This window comes from Pristiophorus japonicus, chromosome 6 (assembly GCF_044704955.1).
Source record: "Pristiophorus japonicus isolate sPriJap1 chromosome 6, sPriJap1.hap1, whole genome shotgun sequence".
NCBI classification, from domain to species: domain Eukaryota; kingdom Metazoa; phylum Chordata; class Chondrichthyes; family Pristiophoridae; genus Pristiophorus; species Pristiophorus japonicus.
Genome location: NC_091982.1, coordinates 65,225,490 through 65,247,396, shown reverse-complemented (window position 1 = coordinate 65,247,396; position 21,907 = coordinate 65,225,490). Strand labels below are relative to the sequence as shown.

Below are 21,907 nucleotides of genomic sequence, written 5' to 3'. Positions count from 1 at the left end.
GTCAAGACCACCTGCGGCCCAAGCACTCAAGGTCCTATACCACTGAGAGCCAAGAACGGAGAGGTGCTCATCAAGGACAGAGAGTCAGCCAGTGCCCGCTGGAAGGAGCACTTCGAGGATCTCCTCAACCAAGACTCTATCTTTGACGTGAGTGCCCTTGACTCCATCCCACAGCATGCAACCTGCCACCATCTCAGCACAACCCCAGCCCAGCAAGAGACTGAAAAGGTCATCCGACAACTGAAGAACAACAAGGCCTCAGGAGCAGATGGAATCCCCGCTGTAGTTCTAAAGCAGGGCGGAGAATACTCTGGGTATGAATCCACGACCTAATTTCTCTCATCTGGAAGGAGGAGAGCATGCCAGAGGATCTCAGAGACACTGTAATCGTGACCATCTTCAAGAAATGGGACACGTCTGACTGTGGTAATTACAGAGGAGTTTCCCTGCTGTCTACCACAGGGAAAAATCATCGCAAGAATTTTCCTCAATCGCCTTCTCCCTGTGGCTGAAGAGCTCCTCCCATAGTCGCAATGCAGATTCCGCCCACTAAGGCGCACAGCGGACATGATCTTCACCGCGCGGCAAATCCAAGAAAAATGTAGAGAGCAGCACCAATCTCTGTACATAGCTTTCTTTGACCTCACAAAAGCCTTCGAGTCTGTCAACTGTGAAGGATTATGGAGTGTCCTTCTCAAATTCGGCTGTCTTCAAAAAATTTTCACCTGCTTCACGACAACATGCAAGCCGTGATCCTGACCAACAGATCCATCACAGACCCAATACACGTGCAGACCAGGATCAAGCAAGGCTGTGTCATCGCACCAACGCTTTTCTCAATCTTCTTCGTTGCAATGCTTCATCTCGCCTTTAACCAGCTCCCCGCTGGAGTGGAATTAATCCACAGGACAAACGGGAACTTGTTCAATCTCCGATGCCTGCAGCCCAGATCCAAGGTTGCTCCAACCTCTGTCGTTGAATTACAATGTGCAGATGACACTTGCGTTTGTGCACACTCGGAGTTCGAACTCCAAATCATCATTGACACCGTTACTGAAGTGTACGAGAGTCTGGGCCTTACATTAAACGTCAGTAAGACAAAGGTTCTCTACCACAACACAAAGCAAAATACTGCGGATGCTGGAATCTGAAATAAAAACAGAAATCTCAGTGGGTCGGACAGCAGCTGTGGAGAGGAAGCAGAGTTAACGTTTCGGGTCGACGGCCCTTCGTCAGAACTGGAGGGTGTTCGAAAAGAACAGATTCTTAAGATGCACTGAAAGGGGAAGGGAAAAAGAACAAAAGGGAAGGTCTGTGATAGGGTGGAAGACAGAAGAGATTAGAGAGTCAAAAGGGATGGGCCGAATTGAAATGGTAATGGCAGAAGTAGAAAAAGGTTAATCTGGACAGGGTGTGAATGGAGGAATAATGCCCAGCTGCCATTGAAGTCAAAGAGAAATAAAACATAAGCTTCGGGGGGGGAGGAGGGGGGGAGGAATGTAACCCAAAATGGCCAGAAGTTATGGTCTGCCCCCGTCACACAGTACTGCTCCCCGATTATCACGATCCATGATGAGACCTTGGACAATGTGGATCACTTCCCATTTTGGGAGCCTATTATCGGCAAGGACAGATATCAATGACAAAGTCCAACACTGCCTTCAGTGTGCCAGTGCAGCCTTCAGCCACCTGAGGAAAAGAATGTTCGAAGAACAGGATCTCAAACCCGGCCACCAAGCTCATGGTCTACAGAGTAGGAGTGTCACCCGCCCTCCTATATGCTTCAGAGACGTGGACTATTTACAGTACGCACCTCAAAGTACTGGAGAAGTACCACCAACGCTGCCTCCCCAAAAGCTTGCAAATTCATTGGCAGCATAGGCGCACCAATGTCAGCGTTCTCGCTCAGGCCAACATCCCCAGCAACAAAGCATTGACCACGCTCGATCAGCTTCGATCGTCCGCATGCCCGATACTAGACTCCCGAAAGAAGCATTCTACTCCGAGCTACGTCACGGAAAGCAAGCCCCAGGAGGGCAGAGGAAATGCTTCAAGGACACTCTCAAAGCCTCCTTGAAAAAATGCAACATCCCCTTCGACTCTGGGGAATCCCTAGCCAAAGACCGCTCAAAGTGGAAGAGAAGCATTTGAGAAGGCGCCAAACACCACAAATTTCTTCGCCGGGAGCACACGGATGCGAAGTACAAACAGCGGAAGAAGCGCACGACAAATCAAGCACCTCACCCACCCGTCCCTTCACCCAGCATCTGTCCCACCGGTGACAGAGACTGAAGATCCCGCATTGGCCTCATTAGTCACCTTTGAACTCAGTTTAGTGTGGAAGCAAGTCATCCTCGACTCCAGAGGACTGCCTAAGAAGAACAAGATCCTTGTTTAAAAAGGGAGAAAGGGATATATTCAGTAATTACAGGCCAGTTAGCCTAACTACGGTGGTGGAAAATATTGGAAACAATTCTGAAGGGGAGGATAAATCTTTGTTTAGAAAAACACGGATTAATCAAGGACAGTCAGCATGGATTTGTTAAGGGAAGGTCATGTCTGACTAACCTGATTTAATTTTTTGAGGGGTTATCAAGGAGTATTGATGAGGGTAGTGTTTGATGTAGTGTATATAGATTTTAGCAAGGCAATTCAAAAGGTCCCACATGGCAGACTGGTCACGAAAGTTAAAGCCCATGGGATCCAGGGCAAAGTGGCAAGTTGGATCCAAAATTGGCTCAGAGGCAGGAAGCAAAGGGTAATGGTTGATGGGTGACTTTGTGACTGGAAGGCTGTTTCAGTGGGATTCCGAAGGGTTCAATGCTGGGTCCCTTGCTTTTTGTAATACATATCAACGATTTAGACTTGAATGTAGGGGTTATGATAAAGAAGTTTGCCGATGATATAAAAATTGGCCGTAATTGATAATGAAGAAGAAAGCTGCGGACTGCAGGAAGATATCAATGTACTGATCACGTGGTCAGAACAGTGGCAAATAGAATTCAATCTGGAGAAGTGTGAGGTAACGCACTTGGGGAGGGCTAACAAGGCAAGGGAATACACATTAAATGTTAGGATACTGAGAAGTGTAGAGTGACCTTGGAGTGGATGTCCACAGATCCCTGAAGGTAGCAGGCCAGGTAGATAAGGTGGTTAAGAATGCATATGGAATACTTGCCTTTATTATCTGAGGCATACAATACGTGAGCTGGGGATTATGCTTGAACTGTGTAAAACACCAGTTAGGCCAGAGCTAGAGTACTGCGTGCAGTTCTGATCACTGCATTACAGGAAAGATGTGATTGCACTAGAGAGGATACAGAGGAGATTTATACAACCCCCTCCCCCCCCAAGAGTGTTTGCTGCCCGCTTCCCTATACCCACCCCATTCTCTTCCCATTTCCCCTTCACCAACCTTCCATGTTCCCCCTCCTCCATCTATCCTCCTTCTTCCTCTCCTTGTCACATGCTTATATTGACAACAGCACCTTGGGCTTCCCGCACTTTCAAACATCGCAGCAACACACCTACGCCGTGAATATATAGTCTCCAGAGAATGCAATTGCTGATTCAGGCTGAAATGACCAACCTACCACCAACCCGTCTCAAATACAAGAGGCCATTTTGACCCTCGCCAAAGCCCTTTAGCGACCTCCCCTCAGCCTCAATGACCGATGGCGAAATGCTTGGAAGAACTGCGACATACGGAATGGATTCCTCCTTTTAGAGGACCCCACAGTACCACCTGAAGAATCAAACCTTCCTCGCAAACAGTGGACAACCATCAACCGCCTCAGAACCGGTCACGGTCGATGCTGCCACCTTCTCCATAGATGAAAGATTAAAGCTTCCCCATAATGTGACTGTGGAGCTCCTAATCAGACCCTGGAGCACATCATCGAGCACTGCCCTCAGAGGGAATTCACAGGCAGCCTACAAGATATCCATGCTGTTACACCGGAAGCTTTAGCCTAGATATCTGACTTAGATATTGACGTTTGATTTGTTTTTGTTCCTATACCTACTACCATGTGAAAGGAATAGAAAACGTCAGACCTTTCACATCTCTCCCCCAAGTCCCCTCTCCTTGTCCATCTTACTTACCCCTCTCCTCCTCCCTCCACTTCCCTCCTGCCCTCCTCCCATTCCCTGCCTCTCTACCCTCCCCCTCTTTGCTTGGGTCCAATTTTCCCCTTTGCCTTCTCACCCTGCTCCACCTGAATATTGCTCAGTCGCAGCAGATCCGCAACTCACGGTTAATTCACAAACCCAACGGTGTTGGGCTGGATGCTTACCTTCCGCTGCATGTGTTGGCTTCGGCTCAATCCCCTCCACTTCAGTCCGTGGCACGTGTCTTTCTGCAGGGGCAAAACAAAACTATCTCGGGTAACGAATCCACACGCTGTTACGTAAGAACATAAGAACTTGAGAAATAGGAGCAGGAGAAGGCCATTTGGCCCCTCGAGGCTGCTCTGTCAAACTCCTTTTAACAGTGTCAACAGTTACCTGCTGTATCTGTCGGTGACCCCGTGCTTGGCATTTACAGGGTTCAGTGCCTGTTACATAACGTTCGGTGAAAAGCCCATCGATGGTTCGGTGTTGTGGCAACGAGACCCGGCATTAAGCCAAAAAAATTCATTATAGCCAGGTTAGAGGCGGAGACACTGCCTGGACGTTAATTCTAGCGCTGGATGATGTTTACTGCCTCCAACTGGGATATTCACTACTAGCGCCCCAGGCGGGGAGTGGAGCGGTAGCACTTTAGGGATAATGAAGTTCTGACACGCGGAAAAGGGCATCCTCGTGCCGAACAGGGAGGTCAATCGGACCACCCGAAACACGAGAGAAATCACAGCGACGTTTAAAGATTTCACACTGAATATCGCCCCGGGAGCCTCCACAGAATGCCGGCTCTCCCTGTCGGTGATGGCACCAGGAGCTGCGGTATGAACCTTCCTGAGATGACGGGGTTGCCATGTGAAGAAAGTTTGAGCAGGTTGGGCCTGTACTCATTGGAGTTTAGAAGAATGAGAGGTGGTCTTATTGAAACAGAATACTGAAGGGGCTTGACAAGGTAGATGCAGAGAGGATGTTTCTCCTCGTGAGGGAATCTAAAATTAGGGGGCATAGTTTTAAAATAAGGGGTCACCCATTTAAGATAGAAATGAGGAGGAATTTCTTCTCTCAGAGGGTGGTGAATCTTTGGAATTCTCTATCTCAGAGAGCTGTGGAGGCTAGGTCATTGAACACATTTAAGGTGGAGTTAAACAGATTTTTGAGTGGTAAGGGAGTGAAGGGTTATGGGGAGCGGGCAGGGAAGTGGAGCTGAGTCCATGATCAGATCAGTCATGATCTTATTGAGTGGCGGAGCAGGCTCGAGGGGCCAAATGGCCTACTCCTGTTCCTATTTCTTATGTTCTCCCCACTATTCAGATAATTGACGCCTAGAAATAGAACAATCGCAACTCCCCACCGAGCAGAAATTCAGGGTCGTAGAGTAGATGTTTACCTGACATTGTATCTGGTGACTCCAACTCAATCAATTCTACTTCAGGGGTTGTATAGTGTATTTCTGCACAGACAGAACAAAAATTTCTCATTTAACAAGATTATCTATTTTAACAGGAATAATCTATTATAAATTACAAATATCGTGGAGTTTGCAATTTTCCATCTCAAATTACATTGAAACCCCCCCTAAGTCTGGCTCTGTCAATGGGAAAACTCACTTTACAAATGTCAATGTTTACCTGTAGGTAGCGCCGTGCTTGGCATTTACAAGGTTCAGTGCCTGTCACATAACATTAGGTGCAAAGCCCAGCAATAGTACAGTGTGGCAGCAAGACTTGGCATTAAGGTCCAGTGTGAAGACTTTGCGGCTGAATTTTAATGGGTGGGTTGCGGGTGGGGCGCTCGGAGGTGGCCGTGAAACTAGGGAGAACCAAGCTGACTAACGGCCGGGCCTGATTTGAATGGGAAGCCTCTGCTTCCCTCCCACAGTCAGCCTGATGGAGAGGCTGGCTGTCCCTGGGCGGGCGGGCCTTCAGCACTCGGCCGCACAGAAGAGGTGGAGTGGGGGGGCCGAGTGGTTGCGGGGGGGTCAAGGACTGAGGGGTCAGGGGCGGAAAGACGAATGAAGGGTCGGGGGGGGGGTCAGGGGCGAGAGAAGATCTGGGGTTGGGGAGATGATCGGGGGTCGGGGGTCGGGGAGAAGATCAGGGGGTGGGGAAGAAGATCAGGGGGTCGGGGGATGGTAGTGTATCGGGAGGTTGGGGGATGGGAGTGCATGGGGGGTCGAGGGAAAGGAGTGGATCGGGGGCGGGGAGTGGATCGGGGGCGGGGAGAAGATCGGGGGGTCGGGGAGAAGATCGGGGGGTCGGGGAGAAGATCGAGGGGTCGGGGAGAAGATCGGGGGATGGGAGAAGATCGGGGGGTCGGGGATGGGAGTGTATCGGGAGGTTGGGGGATGGGAGTGCATGGGGGGTCGAGGGAAAGGAGTGGATCGGGGGCGGGGAGAAGATCGGGGGGTCGGGGAGAAGATCGGGGGGTCGGGGAGAAGATCGGGGGGTCTGGGAGAAGATCGAGGGGTCGGGGAGAAGATCGGGGGATGGGAGAAGATCGGGGGGTCGGGGATGGGAGTGTATCAGGGGGTCGGGGGATGGGAGTAGATCGGGGGGGTCAGGGGATGGGAGTGTATCGGGGGATCGGAGGATGGGAGAAGATCAGGGGGTCGGGGGATGGGAGAAGATCGGGGGGTCAGGGGATGGGAGAAGATCGGGGGGTCGGGGGATGGGAGAAGATCGGGGGGTCAGGGGATGGGAGTGTATCGGGGGGTCGGGGGATGGGAGTGTATTGGGGGGTCGGGGGATGGGAGTGTATCGGGGGGTCGGGGGATGGGAGTGTATCGGGGGGTCGGGGGACGGGAGTGTATCGGGGGGTCGGGGGATGGGAGTGTATCGGGGGGTCGGGGGATGGGAGAAGATCGGGGGGTCGGGGGATGGGAGTGTATCGGGGGGTCGGGGGATGGGAGTGTATCGGGGGGTCGGGGGATGGGAGTGTATCGGGGGGTCGGGGGATGGGAGAAGATCGGGGGTGGCAGTGTATCGGGGGGGTCGGGGGATGGAAGTGTATCGGGGGGTCGGGGGATGGGAGTAGATCGGGGGGTCGGGGGATGGGAGTAGATCGGGGGGGTCAGGGGATGGGAGTGTATCGGGGGGTCGGGGGATGGGAGAAGATCGGGGGGGTCGGAGGATGGGAGTGTATCGGGGGGTCGGGGGATGGGAGAAGATCGGGGGGTCGGGGGATGGGAGAGGATCGGGGGGTCGGGGGATGGGAGTGTATCGGGGGGTCGGGGGATTGGAGAAGATCGGGGGTCAGGGGATGGGAGTGGATTGGGGGCGGGGAGAAGATCGAGGGGTTGGGGGTGGGGAGAAGATCGGGGGGTCGGGGGAATGGGAGTGTATTGGGGGTCAGGGGATGGGAGAAGATCAGGGGGTCGGGTGATGGGAGTGTATCGGGGGGGTCGGGTGATGGGAGTGGATCGAGTGATGGGAATGTCTTGGGGGTCGGGGGATGGGAGAAGATCGAGGGGTCAGGGGATGGGAGAAGATCAGGGGGTCGGGGGATGGGAGTGGATTGCAGGCCGGGAAAAGATTGGGAGGTTGGGGGTGGGGAGAAGATCGGGGGGTCGGGGGAGGATGGGCTTTTGGATGATGGAGGCGGGGTCTGGAGGAGCAGTACGGGAAGGACCGGGGCCGGGAGGATCGAAGGCCTGGGTGTGTGATGCCTCGTCGTGGGTGTGGGTTGGGGGGGCCTCTCCGATTACATGGTGAGTTAGGCAGGGTCCCTGGATCCAGGAGGGGCTGTAAATGCAGGCTACGCCTTGCCTGGGAAACCCGACCAGCTACAGTTACACACAAAGTGGAGGTTAAAGCTGACGCTTCCAGTCTCATTATAATAGTTAAATAGTCCTACCTCCTTAAAACCAGAAGTGGGTGGTTTGCCAGCTGGTTCAGGTCGGGAATCAGATTGTTAAATGTTACCTATGCACATACTCCCAGTCCACCCGTTGTTTTCGGTTAAATTTGCCCCCTTTGAGTTTTTGATAATGATTTACTTTTTTGATCTGTTCTTTCAGGTAACTCCAATAACAGTAGGCGAAGATGAATGTCATTATAACTCCCCGAAACAGGAGCTCACAGACATCCAGTTCCCACAGACCATTCCCCATACTCTGAAAGCTGTCTCTCTACCCTCCCCCTCTTCGCTTGGGTCCAATTTTCCCCTTTGCCTTCTCACCCTGCTCCACCTGAATATTGTCAGTCGCAGCAGATCCGCAACTCACGGTTAATTCCCGAACCCAACGGTGTTGAGCTGGATGCTTACCTGGCATTTCATGTGTTGGCTCCTCCTCAATAAATTCGGTTTCAGGGGATGCAAAGTGTAATTCTGCATGGATGTAACAAAAATAACTCGGTTAAGAAAATCACCTGCTATTCTATTATAAATGACAAATGCCTTGTGTGTTGCATCTTTCCATCTCAAATTGCACTGAGACCGTCCCATAGTCAGGCTCTTTCAATGGGAAAACTCCTTTTAACAGTGTCAACATTTACCTGCTGTATCTGTAGATGGCGCTGTGCTTGGCATTTACAACAACTACAACAAGTTGTATTCATATAGCGCCTTTAAATAGTAAAAGCCCAAGGCGCTTCATGGCAGTGTTATAAGACAAAACAAATAAATATGATACCGAGCCACATAAGAAGAAATGACGGCAGAGTGTAGGTTTTAAGGAGCATCTTAAAGGAGGAAAGAGAGGTAGAGAGGTGGAGAGGTTTAGGGAGGGAGTTCCAGAGCTTGGGCTCCAGGCAACAGAAGGCATGGCCGCCAATGGTTGAGCGATTATAATCAGGGATGCTCAAGAAGGCAGAATTTGAGGAGCGCAGACATCTCAGGGGGATGTGGGGCTGGAAGAGATTACAGAGATAGGGAGGGGACAAGGCCATGGAGGGATTTGAAAACAAAGATGAGAATTTTGAAGTTGAGACGTTGCCAGACCATTAGCCAATGTAGGTCAGCGAGCACAGGGGTGATGGGTGAGCGGGCCTTGATGCGAGTTAGGACACGGGCAGCCGAGTGCAGGGTTGAGTGCCTGTTATGGAGTGGCCCGGAATTTGCCTTCAGTAAACTCTTACCCACAGAAGTTCCATGGGCTATTGCACTGCGACTTTGTGATTAGAAATCCAAAAGAGAGTGGAGCCCTCCGCAGGGGATCAGGGACCTGAACACGGCGAGCATGGGCCTACCCACTTAACCAATCAGACTGAAGAATCATTACCGAGGTGTGCACATGTGACCCAGGATATGTAAGTTAGAATATTTGATTCAATACCAAATAATGTACAGAAAGCAAAACAAAGAAAGGGAACAAAGGAAGCAATTAAGAGAGGGATAAAAGGAACAGAAAGAAAAAGTTAAAAAAAAGATTCTACAAAATCGGCAACAATAATTCAAGTCTGTAGGAATGTGACTCCACACTGTTAAAAGTTAATTTTCCGGGCCAGAGAGGTTGCTTGGCAATAAATAAGACTGATCACGGCATTAAAAATTCACTTCCACTTGAATGGACAATCCCTAATGTTTCCTGGTGTGCTTAGTGGATATCTCCTGGGTAAGTGCCGCAAATTCATGCCTTTCACGTGTTTGATTGCCGAGTCTATCGGTGAGGTATCGGTTTAGCGCGGCTTCTAGAGGAGCACCTCGATCGGCAAATTCCAGATTTCTGTGTTTAACTGCTCCACCTTAACGGGCTCCAGAAGTTGCCGTCCCATTTACACCTTATAACGGTGAGGGCCGACAGCCTCCCCACTAACAGCGAAGGTTCACCAGATTGATTCCCGGGATGGCAGGACTATGAGGATAGACTGGATCAACTGGGCTTGTATCCACTGGAGTTTAGAAGAATGAGAGGAGATCTCATAGAAACATATAAAATTCTGACGGCATTGGACAGGTTAGATGCAGGAAGAATGTTCCCGTTGCTGGGGAGTTCCAGAACCAGGGGACATAGTCTAAGGATAAGCCATTTAGGACTGAGATGAGGAGGAACTTCTTCACTCAGATAGTTGTTAACCTGTGGAATTCCCGACCGCAGAGAGTTGTTGAGGCCAGTTCATTGGATATCTTCAAGAGGGAGTTAGATATGGTCCTTAGGGCTGAAGGGATCGAGGGGTATGGAGAGAAAGCAGGAAAGGGGTACTGAAGTGAATGATCAGCCATGATCTTATTGAATGGTGGTGCAGGCTTGAAGGGCTGAATGGCCTACTCCTGCACCTATTTTCTATGTTTCTATGTTTAATCCTACCTCGAAATCCGGGCCGACTGCATAGTGTGGCGGCAGCGATATATGGCATTAAGCTCCAGTGCCAAGACAGGAAACAAGATACTGTCGTGCCATTGGTGAGCTTTTGCAGACTGAGAGGTGATAATTGAAACGTTCCAGATCATTAACAGGGTACAGCAGCATAGTTATTATGTTAGAGGTCTAGTGAGCCAGAGAACTAGACTGATAATCCTGAGAATGCGAATTCGAGTTCAAATAATGCCGTATTGAGATTTTAAATTTAGTTTTTCAAAAAATGCTGGAAGTAACAAAACAGTTGGTATGAAGCTGTCAGAATGTTGCAAACAAAAAGTTAGTATGCAGGTACAGCAAGTAATCAGGAAAGCAAATGGAATGTTGGCCTTTATGGCAAGTGGGATGGAGTATAAAAGCAGAGAAGTCCTGCTACAACTGTACAGGGTATTGGTGAGGCCACACCTCGAGTACAGTGTACAGTTTTGGTCTCCGTATTTAAGGAAGGATATACTTGCATTGGAGGCTGTTCAGAGAAGGTTCACTAGGTTGATTCCTGAGATGAAGGGGTTGTCATGAAGATAGGTTGAGCAGATCGGTCCTGTACTCATTGGAGTTTAGAAGACTGAGAGGTGATCTTATTGAAACGTGTAAGAATCTGAAGGGGCTTGACAGGGTAGATGCAGAGAGGATGTTTCCCCTCGTGGGGGAATCTAGAACTAGGGGGCATAGTTTCAGAATAAAGGGTCACCCATTTAAAACAGAAATGAGGAGGAATTTCTTCTCTCGGAGGGTCCTGAATCTTTGGAATTCTCTACTGCGGAGAGCTGTGGAGGCTGGTTGAATATCTTTAAGGTGAAGATAGGCAGATTTTTGAGCGATAAGGGAGTCAAGGGTTATGGGGAGTGGGCAGGGAAGTGGAGCTGAGGCTATGATCAGATCAGCCATGATCTTATTGAAAGGCGGAGCAGGCTCGAGGAGCCAAATGGCCTACTCCTGCTCCTAGTTCTTATGTTCTTATAAATACCCAATTGGTTCACTAATGACTTTAGGGAAGGAAACCTGCCGTCCTGACCTGGTTTGGCCTATATGTGACTCCAGTCCATACCAAGATGGTTGATTCTTATCTGCCCTCTGGTGTGGTCGAGCAAACCACTCCGTTATATCAGACTGCCAGCGGTTCAAGAAAGCGGCTCACCACCATCTTCTCGAGGACAATCAGGGATGGGCAATAAATGCCGGCCTTGCCAGCGCCAGGATTGGACAAAGGCAATAAAAAAAAATAAAGACTCGCATTTATATTGCACCTTTCACAACCACCGGACATCTCAAAGCGCTTTACAGCCAATGAAGTACTTTTGGAATGTAGTCACTGTTGTGATGTAGGAAACGCGGCAGCCAACCTGTGCACAGCAAGCTCCCACAAACAGCAATGTGATAATGACCTGATCATCTGTTTTAGTGATGTTGATCGAGGGATAAATATTGGCCCCAGGACACCGGGGATAACTCCCCTGCTCTTCTATGAAATAGTGCAATGGAGGCGCACTTACCGATTAAATTGTTGATTTACCGCCCCAATTGATGGGCCGGTGATTAGTGCGAATTTACCTTCGTTTGCTGAGCAATTCTGCCGGGGGTGGTGTTTCGGGCAGCAGCGGAGCAGAAGGCGGGCGGTGTCATCAGCGTGGCGTTGACGCGTAGCAAACTCCCTCCCGTTCGGTTAAAGGGGAGGGCCGCTGCGAGCTCTGCAGTTATTTAGAGGCGCCCACTGGGCCACTGGGGAGGGTTTCAGAGTTGGCTGAAAATTAAAATAAAATGGTGGTGCATGGCGCCCTTTAAGGGCGGACGCACTGCCTTGGCACTGGCAGCTTCCCGCCGGGGAAATCTGTCGGGGGCACTGACCGGTGGTCGCAGAAAGGAGTCACTGCCGAGCGGTAAGGGGTTGGCGCATGGCCGACGGGGCGGAAGCACGGGCGGGGCCGGTAACCTTCTCTGCCGGAAAAAGGGGACGAGGGTAATATCCTGATTGTTGGCCACTCCGCCCCGACTGAGTGGTAACTCCTTCTAATATTTCTCTACTTATCTGTAGAATCACTCCACAAGGCCTAGTGCTGTACTTGAACTGCTGTGATCTTGGTCTCTTTATTGTAACTGCAGAGTGCCTTCACTGCGTGGTGACCAGCCTTTTATACAGCTCCTGCCTGGACCTCCCACAGTTGCACCCTCTAGTGGTACGAGCATAGTATATACACAGAGTGGACAGAGTAGGCAATTTCGACCCCTTGGTTTGCCCAACTCTCCCCCACCCCGCCCCCTGCAAGCTGAGATTGAGACCCACCTCTTTTCCACAGCTAAGGCTTCCGAATTCTACCTCTGTACAGTTGCCCGCTTCCATCCCCACCTCGTGACCAATGCTACTGAAATTCTTATTCATACCCTGATCACCTCCAGGCTCGACTTCCCTGAATGCTGCCGTGGCCAGGCTTCCAAACTCCACTCTGCACAAAAATAGCAACTTGCCCAAAACCGCGCTGCTCACCTGCTCGACCGTACTACGTTCCATGGATCTCTCATCTCTGTCCCGGCCTCTGGCCCCAATGATAGAAGGAGCAAGCACGCATCAGATTAGCGACTCGGTGTCTAAGCCCCGCCTCACTACGTTTACTCATCACCCCCTGTGCTCACTGACCAACATTGGTTCCTGGTCCGGTAATGCTTTAAATTTAAAATTGTTACCCTTGTTATTAAATCCATCCATGGCCTCGCTCCTCCTTTATCTCCGACAGCTCTACAACACTCTGAGAAATCTGCACTCTCCAGTTCGGGTCTCTTGCGAATTCCTGACTTCCTTCGCTCCACCATTGGCAGCCGTGCCTTCAGTCATCTCGGCCCAAAGCTCTGGAATTCCCTCCCTAAACCTCTCCGCCTCTCTACCTCTAATGCTTCCTTTAAGATGCTCCTTAAAGCCAACCTCTGACCAAGCTTATGTTTACCTATCCTAATATCTCCATACGTGACTCAGTGACAAAACTTGTCTGATAATCGTTCCTGCGAAGCGCCATGCGCTATATAAAGGCAACTTCTTGTTGTTATTGAGATATTGGACAGTACCAGGAGTGACAGTTCCAGAGGGTACAGTCATAGTCTCAAGATAAAAACGAGGATAAAAGAGTAAGGAAACTATTTTGCACCATCATTTTGCATCAGCAGGTTGGTAAATAAAGAATCCGTAGGATATTTACCTTGAAATAATGGGAATTCTGGCTCATCAATCAGTTCCACTTTAGGTGCCTCAACTGCTTTTGGTGTATCTGTAAAAATACATTAACTTAGCGAACATATTCATCTGCTGCTTCAAAATACATAATCAGTGTCAGCCGTGGCTCAGTGGCTAGCATGCTTGCCTCAAAGTCATAAGATTATGGGTTCAAGTCCACCCCAGAAATTTAAACACATAAATTCAGATTAACACCCCAATGCAGTACTGAGAGAGTGCTGCACTGTCAGAGGTAGTGGTGCTTGGATGAGATATTAAAGCAAGGCCCAGCCCCTGCTCTCAGGGGGATGTAAAAGATCCCATGACACTATTTCAAAGAAGAGCAGTGGGGGGCTTCTCCCTGGTGTCCTGGCCAATATTTATATCAACATCAATAAAACAAATGATCTGGTCCTGATCACATTGCTGTTTCTGGGAGCTTACTGTGCGCAAATTAGCAGCTGTGTCTCCTGCATTGCAGAGAGAAACTGTTCCCATTGGCCGAAGGGTCGAGAACCAGAGGATGCAGTTTTAAGGTGATTGGCAGAGGAACCAAAGGTGACATGAGGAAAAATATTTTACGCAACGAGTGGTTAGGATCTGGAATGCATGGCCTGAGAGAGTGGTGGAGGCAGACTCAATCGTGGCTTTCAAAAGGAAATTGGATAAGTACCTGTCGGAGAAAAATTTGCAGGGCTACCGGGAAAGGACGGGAGAGTGGGACGAGCTGAGATGCTCTTGCAGGGAGCCGGCATGGGCTGGATAGGCTAAGTGGCCTCCTTCTGTGTTCTAACCATTCCAACAAGTAAATATACTTCAAAAGTACTTCATTGGCTGTAAAGCATTTTGGGACATCCTGAAGTTGTGAAAGGCGCTATAGAAATGCATCTTTCTTTATTTCTTACAAGCCTCATTACTTCGAGAGATATCTAAGCGCACTTGATTAAGTTGCGTGGACGCTGAGCAGAGAGAGGAAAAGATGATGAGGTGGAGAGCCAGGAAAGGGCAGAACTACAGTCATGGGGTCAGAAGTTCAATGCTGAGATTGCGAAGAGTTTGGTGTTGCCTGAGACGGTGGGCGAGGAGAGGGTTTGGAATCGGTGGCAGGGGCTGAAGACAATGACTTTGTTCTTCTCAATATTTAATTTGAGGAATTTGTAGCTCTTCCTCAATTGTGGATTGAGGAAGAAAGGAAGGAAGGAAGGGGAAGAAGGAATGAAAGGAAGGAAGGAAAGAAAGAAGGGAAGGGGGGAAGGGAGGGAAGGAAAGAAGGAGGGAAGGAAGGAAACATAGAAACATAGAAAATAGGTGCAGGAGTCGGCCATTCGGCCCTTCGAGCCTGCACCACCATTCAATAAGATCATGGCTGATCCTTCACCTCAGTACCCCTTTCCTGCTTTCTCTCCATACCCCTTGATCCCTTTAGCCGTAAGGGCCACATCTAACTCCCTCTTGAATATATCCAATGAACTGGCATCAACAACTCTCTGCGGCAATGAATTCAACAGGGTAACAACTCTCTGAGTGAAGAGGTTTCTCCTCATCTCAGTCCTAAATGGCCTACCCCTTATTCTAAGACTGTGTTCCCTGGTTCTGGAATTCCCCAACACCGGGAACAATCTACCCGCATCTAAGCTGTCCCGTTGCATCAGAATCTTGTATGTTTTTATGAGATCCCCTCTCATCCTTCTAAACTCCAATGTATAAAGGCCCAGTTGATCCAGTCTCTCCTCATAGGTCAGTCCGGCCATGCCGGGAATCAGTCTGGTGAACCTTCGCTGCACTCTCTCAATAGCAAGATATGTGAAGAGAAAAAGATTAGTAAAGACAAACGTAGGTCCCTTGCTGTCGGATTCAGGTGAATTTATAATGGGGAACAAAGAAATGGCAGACCAATTGAACCAATACTTCGGTTCGGTCTTCACGAAGGAAGACACAAATAACCTTCCAAATGTACTAGGGGACAGTGGGACTAGTGAGAAGGAGGAACTGAAGGATATCCTTATTAGGCGGGAAATTGTGTTAGGGAAATTGATGGGATTGAAGGCCGATAAATCCCCGGGGCTTGATAGTCTGCATCCCAGAGTACTTAAGGAAGTGGCCCTAGAAATAGTGGATGCATTGGTGATCATTTTCCAACAGTCTATCGACTCTGGATCAGTTCCTATGGACTGGAGGGTAGCTAATGTAACACCACTTTTTTAAAAAGGAGGGATAGAGAAAACGGGTAATAATAGACCAGTTAGCCTGACATCAGTAGTGGGGAAAATATTGGAATCAATCATTAAGGATGAAATAGCAGCGCATTTGGAAAGCAGTGACAGGATCGGACCAAGTCAGCATGGATTTATGAAAGGGAAATCATGCTTGACGAATCTTCTGGAATTTTTTGAGGATGTAACTAGTAGAGTGGACAAGGGAGAACCAGTGGATGTGGTGTATTTGGACTTTCAAAAGGCTTTTGACAAGGTCCCACACAAGAGATTGGTGTGCAAAATCGAAGTGCATGGTATTGGGGGTAATATACTGACGTGGATAGAGAACTGGTTGGCAGACAGGAAGCAGAGGATCGGGATAAACGGGTCCTTTTCAGAATGGCAGGCAGTGACTAGTAGAGTGCCGCAGGGCTCAGTGCTGGGACCCCAGCTCTTTACAATATACATCAATGATTTAGATGAAGGAATTGAGTGTGATATCTTCAAGTTTGCGGATGACACTTAACTGGGTGGCGGTGTGAGCTGTGAGGAGGAAGCTAAGAGGCTACAGGGTGACTTGGACAGGTTAGGTGAGTGGGCAAATGCATGGCAGATGCAGTATAATGTGGATAAATGTGAGGTTATCCATTTTAGGGGCAAAAACACGAAGGCAGAATATTATCTGAATGGCGGCAGATTAGGAAAAGGGGAGGAGAAACGAGACCTGGGTGTCATGGTTCATCAGTCACTGAAAGTGGGCATACAGGTACAGTAGGCGGTAAAGAAGGCAAATGGTATGTTGGCCTTCATAGCGAGGGGATTTGCGTATAGGAGCAGGGAGGTCTTACTGCAGTTGTACAGGGCCTTAGTGAGGCCTCACCTGGAATATTGTGTTCAGTTTTGGTCTCCTAATCTGAGGAAGGACGTTCTTGCTATTGAGCGAGTGCAGAGAAGGTTCACCAGACTGATTCCCGGGATGGCTGGACTGTCATATGAGGAGAGACTGGATCAACTGGGCCTTTATTCACTGGAGTTTAGAAGGATGAGAGGGGATCTCACAGAAACATATAAGATTCTGACGGGACTGGACAGGTTAGATGCGGGAAGAATGTTCCCGATGTTGGGGAAGTTCAGAACCAGGGGACATAGCCTTAGGATAAGGGGTAGGCCATTTAGGACTGAGATGAGGAGAAATTTCTTCACTCATCGAGTTTTTAACCTGTGGAATTCCCTGCTGCAGAGACTTGTTGATGCCAGTTCATTGGATATATTTAAGAGGGAGTTAGATATGGCCCTTATGGCTCAGGGGATCAAGGGGTATGGAGAAAAAGCAGGAAAAGGGTACTGAAGGAATGATCAGCCATGATCTTATTGAATGGCGGTGCAGGCTCGAAGGGCCGAATGGCCTACTCCTGCACCTATTTTCTATGTTTCTATGTCCTTCCTCAGATTAGGCGACCCAAATTGAACGCAATATTCCAGTTAAGGCCTCACCAAAGCCCTGTACAACTGCAGTAAGACCTCCCTGCTCCTATAATCAAATCCCCTAGCGATGAAGGCCAGCATACCATTTGCCTTCTTTACCGCCTGCTGTACCTGTATGCCAAATTTCAATGACTGATGTACCATGACACCCCTGTCTCGTTGAACCTCCCCTTTTCCTAATTTGCCACCATTCAGATAATATTCTGTTTTTGCGTTTTTGCCCCAAAGTGGATAACCACAAATTTATCCACATTATACTGCATCTGCCATTCACCTAATCTGTTGAAGTCACCCTGCAGCCTCTTATCGTCCCCCTCACAGCTCACACTGCCACCCAGTTTAGTGTCGTCTGCAAACTTGGAGATATTACACTCAATTCCTTCATCCAAATCATAGATATATATTGTAAAGAGCTGGGGTCCCAGCACTGAGCCCTGCAGCACCCCATTAGTCACTGCCTGCCATTCTGAAAAGGACCCGTTTATCCCGACTCTCTGCTTCCTGTCTGCCAACCAGTTCTCTATCCACGTCAGTACATTACCCCCAATACCATGTGTTTTAATTTTGCACACCAATCTCTTGTGTGGGACCTTGTCAAAAGCCTTTTGAAAGTCCAAATACACCACATCCACTGGTTCTCCCTTGTCCACTCTACTAGTTACATCCTCAAAAAATTCCAGAAGATTTGTCAAGCATGATTTCCCCTTCATAAATCCATGCTGACTTAGACCAATCCTGTCATTGCTTTCCAAATGCGCTGCTATTTCATCCTTAATAATTGATTCCAACATTTTCCCCACTACTGATGTCAGGCTAACCGGTCTATAATTACCTGCTTTCTCTCTCCCTCACTTTTTAAAAAGTGGTGTTACATTAGCTAACCTCCAGTCTATAGGAACTGATCCCGAGTCGATAGACTGTTGGAAAATGATCACCAATGCATCCACTATTTCTAGGGCCACTTCCTTAAGTACTCTGGGATGCAGACTATCAGGTCCCAGGGATTTATCGGCCTTCAATCCCATCAATTTCCCTAACACAATTTCCCGCCTAATAAGGGTATTCTTCAGTTCCTCCTTCTCACTAGACCCTCGGTCCCCTAGTTCTTTCGGAAGGTTATTTGTGTCTTCCTTCGTGAAGACAGAACCAAAGTATTTGTTCAATTAGTCTGCCACTTCTTTGTTCCCCATTATAAATTCACCTGAATCTAACTGCAAGGGACCTACGTTTGTCTTCACTAATCTTTTTCTCTTCACATATCTATAGAAGCTTTTGCAGTCAGTTTTTATGTTCCTGGCAAGCTTCTTCTCATACTCTATTTTCCCCCTCTTAATTAAAGCCTTTGTCCTCCTCTGCTGAAATCTAAATTTCTCCCAGTCCTCAGGTTTGCTGCTTTTTCTGGTCAATTTATATGCCTCTTTCTTGGAATTAACACTATCCTTAATTTCCCTTGAAGAAAGGAAGGAAGGAAGGAAGGACTTGCATTTCTATCGCACCTTTCATGACCACTGGACCTCCCAAAGCGCTTTACAGCAAATGAAGTACTTTTTCAAAGTGTAGTCACTGTTGTAATGTGGGAAACCCGGCAACCAACTTATGCACAGCAAGCTCCCATAAACAGCAATATGATAATGACTAGATAATCTGTTTTAGTGCTGTTGATTGAGGGATAAATATTGGCCAGCACACCTGGATAACTCCCCTGTTCTTCTTAAAAATAATGCCATGGGATCTTTTATGTCTACCTGAGAGAGCAGATGGGGCCTTGGTTTAACGTCTCATCCAAAAGACCGCTCCTCCGACAGTACGGCGCTCCCTCAGTACTGCACTGGGAGTGTCAGCCTAGATTTTGGTGCTCACTTCTCTGGAGTGGGACTTGAACCCACAACCTTCTGACTCAGAGGCTAGGGTGCTACAGCACAGAGGTAGTGGAGAGGTCACGAGTGGCGATGGAGAGGTACAGCTGTGTGACATCGGAGAACATGTGAAAGTTAAGCCCATAGCTTCGGTTGATGTTGCTCAGAGGCTACATGGAGATGAGGAAGTGGAGGGTCCCAAGGATAGATCATTGGAGGTGTCCAAAATAAATCTGGAGGCAGGAAGAGAAGCTAATTGGTGTAGATGATCTGACTACGATTGAATAGGTAAGAATGGATCCAAGCTATACAACAGTGACTGCACTTGAGTTGTAATTTGCTGAGAGTGAATCACTTTGGGGCATACCGAGGATGAGAAATATGCTTTATTTTGAATTTTGAATTTACATTTTCCATTCCCTTAATTGTCATATTCCTCTATGCTCCCTTCCCAGATATGTCCTTTCACATGTGTCCTCCTGCCTCAACTCTGCCCTGCCTCCAATGCTTGTGCCCTGTCAAGGCAGAAATGCCCACGTTTCTTCAACTTTTGTCATAATTCGGTTCTAGGGCATTATCCCTGCATTGCCTCTAATTCTTGAGTGTCTCATTTCTGTCGCAGTGACCAGAGCTAGACACAGTGCTCAAGCTGCAGTCTGACCAGAACTGGACACAGTGCTCAAGGTGGGTCTGACCAGAGCTGGACACAGTACTCAGGGTGGGTGTGACCAGAACTGGTCACAGTGCTCAAGGTGGGTTTGATCAGAATTAGACACAGTGCTCAAGGTGGGTCTGACCAGAGCTTGACACAGTGCTCAAGGTGGGTGTGACCAGAACGGGACACAGTTTGAGAACAAGTTCCACTAACTTATCAGGCACAGGCACACGATGGACCGAATGACCTTCTTCTGTGCTGTATTATTCTATGATTCTAAGAATTACAATCTACTCTTCCTGCTATAAAGTTCAACATTCTATTGAGTTCGCTGATCACGAGAAAGAACATCTCTACCCAAAGAATGATAAATGTCTGCAATTATTTGCCAGACAGGATAATAGAGGCAAATACATTGATGTTATTCATGATCAAACTGGAAGTGTCACATTCCTAGAGTGATGAGCTTTGAGGGGGGCTAAAGCATTTGCTCACTGAGGCGGCTTTGTGCAGTGTTTGCACTAACTTTGAAGCAGGCTTCACATTTTGAAAAGCCGTGTGAGCACGAAATTCATAGAATCATAGAAGTATACAGCATGGAAAGCAGCCATTTCGGCCCATCGTGTCCCTGCCGACCAACAAGAGACTATCCAGCCTAGTCCCACTTTCCAGCTCTCGGTCCGTAGCCCTGTAGGTTACAGCACTTCAGGTGCACATCCAAGTACTTTTTAAATGTGGTGAGGGTTTCTGCCTCTACCACCCTTTCAGGCAGTGAGTTCCAGACCCCCACCACCCTCTGGGTGAAGAAATCTCCCCTCATATCTCCTCTAAACCTTCTACCAATTACTTTAAATAAATGTCCCCCTGGTTGTTGACCCCTCTGCTCAAGGAATCAGGTCCTTTCTATCCACTATATCTAGGCCCCTCATCATTTTATACACCTCAATAAGGTCTCCCCTCAGCCTCCTCTGTTCCAAGGAAAACAAACCCAGTCTATCCAATCTGTCCTCATAGCTAAGATTCTACAATCCAGGCAACATCCTCGTAAATCTCCTCTGTACCCTCTCCAGTGCAATCACATCTTTCCTGTAATGCGGTGACTAGAACTGCATGCAGTACTCCAGCTGCAGCCTAACCAGTGTTTTATACAGTTCAAGCATAACACCCCTGCTCTTGCATTCTATGCCTCGGCTAATAAAGGCAAATATTCCGTATGCCTTCTTAACCACCTTATCTACCTGGCCTGCCACCTTCAGGGGTCTGTGGACCTGCACTCCAAGGTCCCTTTGTTCCTCTACACTTCTCAGTGTCCTACCATTTAATGCGCATTCCCTTTCCTTGTTAGACCTCCCCAAATGCATTACCTCACACTTCTCTGGATTGAATTCCATTTGCCACCTGCCCAGTACACTGATATCTTCCTGCAGTCTACAGCTTTCTTCTTCATTATCAACCACACAGTCAATATTAGTATCATATACACCTAAACTCCACTCATCAGGAAATACAGCCCAGCAAGAAAGAAGTAACTAGCAATTATATAGTGCCTTTTGCAATCTCAGGATGTCCAAAGGTTCGTAAATTAAGTACTTCTGGAGTGTAGTCACTGCTTTAATGTAAGCAAAAGCAGCAGCCAATTTGCGCACAGCAAGCTCCCACAAAATAAATCATCAGATAATCTGTTTTAGTGATGTTGATTGAGTGATAAGTATTGGCCCCAGAACACCAGGAAAAACTCCCCTGCTCTTCATTGAATAAAAAGAAAGACTTGCAATTATATAGCACCTTTCATGACCACCTGAGCTTTGCAGCCAATGAAGTACTTTTGGAGTGTAGTCACTGTTGTAATGTAGGAAATGCAGCAGCCAATTTGTGCACAAGCAAGCTCCTGCAAACAGCAATGTGATAATGTCCAAATAATCTCTTTTAGTGATGTTGATTGAGGGATAAATATTAAATATTAGCCAGGACACGGGGGATAAATCCCCTGTTCTTCTTCAAAATAGTGCTATGGGATCTTTTACGCCCACTTGCGAAAGCAGATGGGGCTTCGGTTGAACGTCTCATCCGAAAGACGGCTGCTCCGACTTGCAGCATTCC

The 21,907-nt window shown here is 48.3% G+C and overlaps 1 protein-coding gene across 1 annotated transcript in view; it reads right to left on the bottom strand.

Moving 5' to 3' along the window:
- Window positions 1–13,699, bottom strand: part of LOC139266116 (sterile alpha motif domain-containing protein 15-like) — a 283,681-nt gene extending 269,982 nt beyond the window's left edge. The window contains exons 1-4 of the mRNA XM_070883964.1: window positions 13,603–13,699; window positions 8,386–8,448; window positions 5,510–5,572; window positions 4,296–4,358 (exon numbers count right to left, since the gene is read on the bottom strand). Of these exons, the coding sequence (XP_070740065.1) occupies window positions 4,296–4,358; window positions 5,510–5,572; window positions 8,386–8,392 (133 nt within the window). The 5' untranslated portion in view covers window positions 8,393–8,448; window positions 13,603–13,699. The remainder of the gene's footprint in view (window positions 1–4,295; window positions 4,359–5,509; window positions 5,573–8,385; window positions 8,449–13,602) is intronic.
- Window positions 13,700–21,907: the final 8,208 nt, after the last annotated feature.